The sequence below is a fragment of the Austrofundulus limnaeus genome, unplaced genomic scaffold, assembly GCF_001266775.1.
Source record: "Austrofundulus limnaeus strain Quisiro unplaced genomic scaffold, Austrofundulus_limnaeus-1.0 Scaffold1304, whole genome shotgun sequence".
NCBI lineage: Eukaryota > Metazoa > Chordata > Actinopteri > Cyprinodontiformes > Rivulidae > Austrofundulus > Austrofundulus limnaeus.
Window position 1 is genome coordinate 79,253 of NW_013953706.1, and position 1,483 is coordinate 80,735.

The window sequence follows — 1,483 nt, forward strand, 5'->3', positions numbered from 1 at the left end:
GGTTGTCGGTCGTTGCGGGGGGGGAAATTCCATGCAGTGACGTATGGTTCAGTGGGAGGGGGTTTCCGAGTTTGGCGCAGTGACCATGAAAAGTCTGTGCGAAAACGACTGCCGATCAACCACGTGACCGCGCGTCGACCCGTCGGCGTCAGAGCGAGTATGTTTCAGGCTTTACAGTCGTCTCGGTATATTTCTCCTCTCAGTAGGGTTGTTTACAGCGCACGCAATTTCCACTTAGCTTCTTAGCTTAGCCTCCTTCACAGCGACATATGTAGCGGCCAACAGATCCAATCATTTTAAACTTCARCAGAGGCCACGCCTCCTGCAAGAATCTCTTCTCTATAGCCACGAGTCCAGACCCTCGTATGAAGCAAAGTGAAGGACAAGGGGCTGGTTTTTACCAGGCTAATGCAGTGCCACTAGGTGGTGAGAATAATCGTCTTATTGAAATAAAAATACAGAGGAAGACCTTCTTAGGTTCTATAATAGATTAAAGGATTTAACTCCCGATCCAAGTTTAATGGAATAAAACAATCACAACAGCTTCAGTGTTGTTTTGGTTTCTAAAGCACAAACTWGTCATTATCATTGGTGAAATTGGCTTCTTAGACAAAGTCCAAGTCCAGAYCAATGATTTAATTATTTTAAAAACTCTGATTTGGACCTTTTTTAGTCCCTGTGAACAGAAGTGACACACCTTAAAGGCGATAGGCAGAGTCTTGTTACACCTCCAGTGGGTGGGGAGCACTGAGCAGAGGAAGTTGGGACTGTCAGTCTTCACCAGCTCCCCTGGATGATCCGAGATCACCTGACAACACAGCRTTTCATTGTTTAACTCAACTTAGAAGCACTTTTACTATTGAGCAGTGATGTCGTCGTACCTCTGCCATGCCGTGGTCAGCTAGGCGCAGTTTCCCCATCAGAGCGCCGCCGCCAGGCTCCTGCGCTCCGAGGGGCAGCGCCTCGGCCATCTTCCCTCCTGTGGCGAGTGAGGTGGAGGGGGGAGTGTAACGCCGGCCAGGAGCTGGGTCTGAAACAGACACAAAGGAAATTCTCTGAGTGTTTTTGTTGTTGTTGTTCTTGTTATAAATAATATGAAGAAAGACAAGATTTAAAATGATTCAAATAACTAAATATTGGATCTCAGTAACTAGATCTTCCTAAAAATACTCACCTAAATCATTTTTTATACCAAGTTTCTCAGAAATCTCAAAAAATATCATATGCTACATTTTTGGTTAAGTTTTCTTGAAAACCTTAGAAAAAAAGACTTAGGCAATTATTTTAGGAAGAWTAAAAAAAGTTGATAACTATGACTAAGTACTAAATATTCAAAATATTACAGTGAAATACATCAACAGAAAAATGGAMTTAAGCAAGGTAAGAATTATGTGAATAAATCATCAGAAGTATATATATGTATTAGGGCTGCCACGATTAATCGATTAATCGACGACTAATCAATTATTAAAATAATCGATGA

The 1,483-nt window shown here is 42.2% G+C and overlaps 1 protein-coding gene across 2 annotated transcripts in view; it reads right to left on the reverse strand.

Annotated features, from left to right (window-relative positions):
• The window catches only part of runx1 (RUNX family transcription factor 1), a 36,612-nt gene that overhangs the window by 20,221 nt on the left and 14,908 nt on the right, over positions 1 to 1,483 (reverse strand). For both annotated transcript variants that reach the window (XM_014031710.1, XM_014031711.1), the window contains exons 2-3: positions 882 to 1,030; positions 698 to 808 (exon numbers count right to left, since the gene is read on the reverse strand). In XM_014031710.1, the coding sequence (XP_013887164.1) occupies positions 698 to 808; positions 882 to 1,030 (260 nt within the window). The remainder of the gene's footprint in view (positions 1 to 697; positions 809 to 881; positions 1,031 to 1,483) is intronic.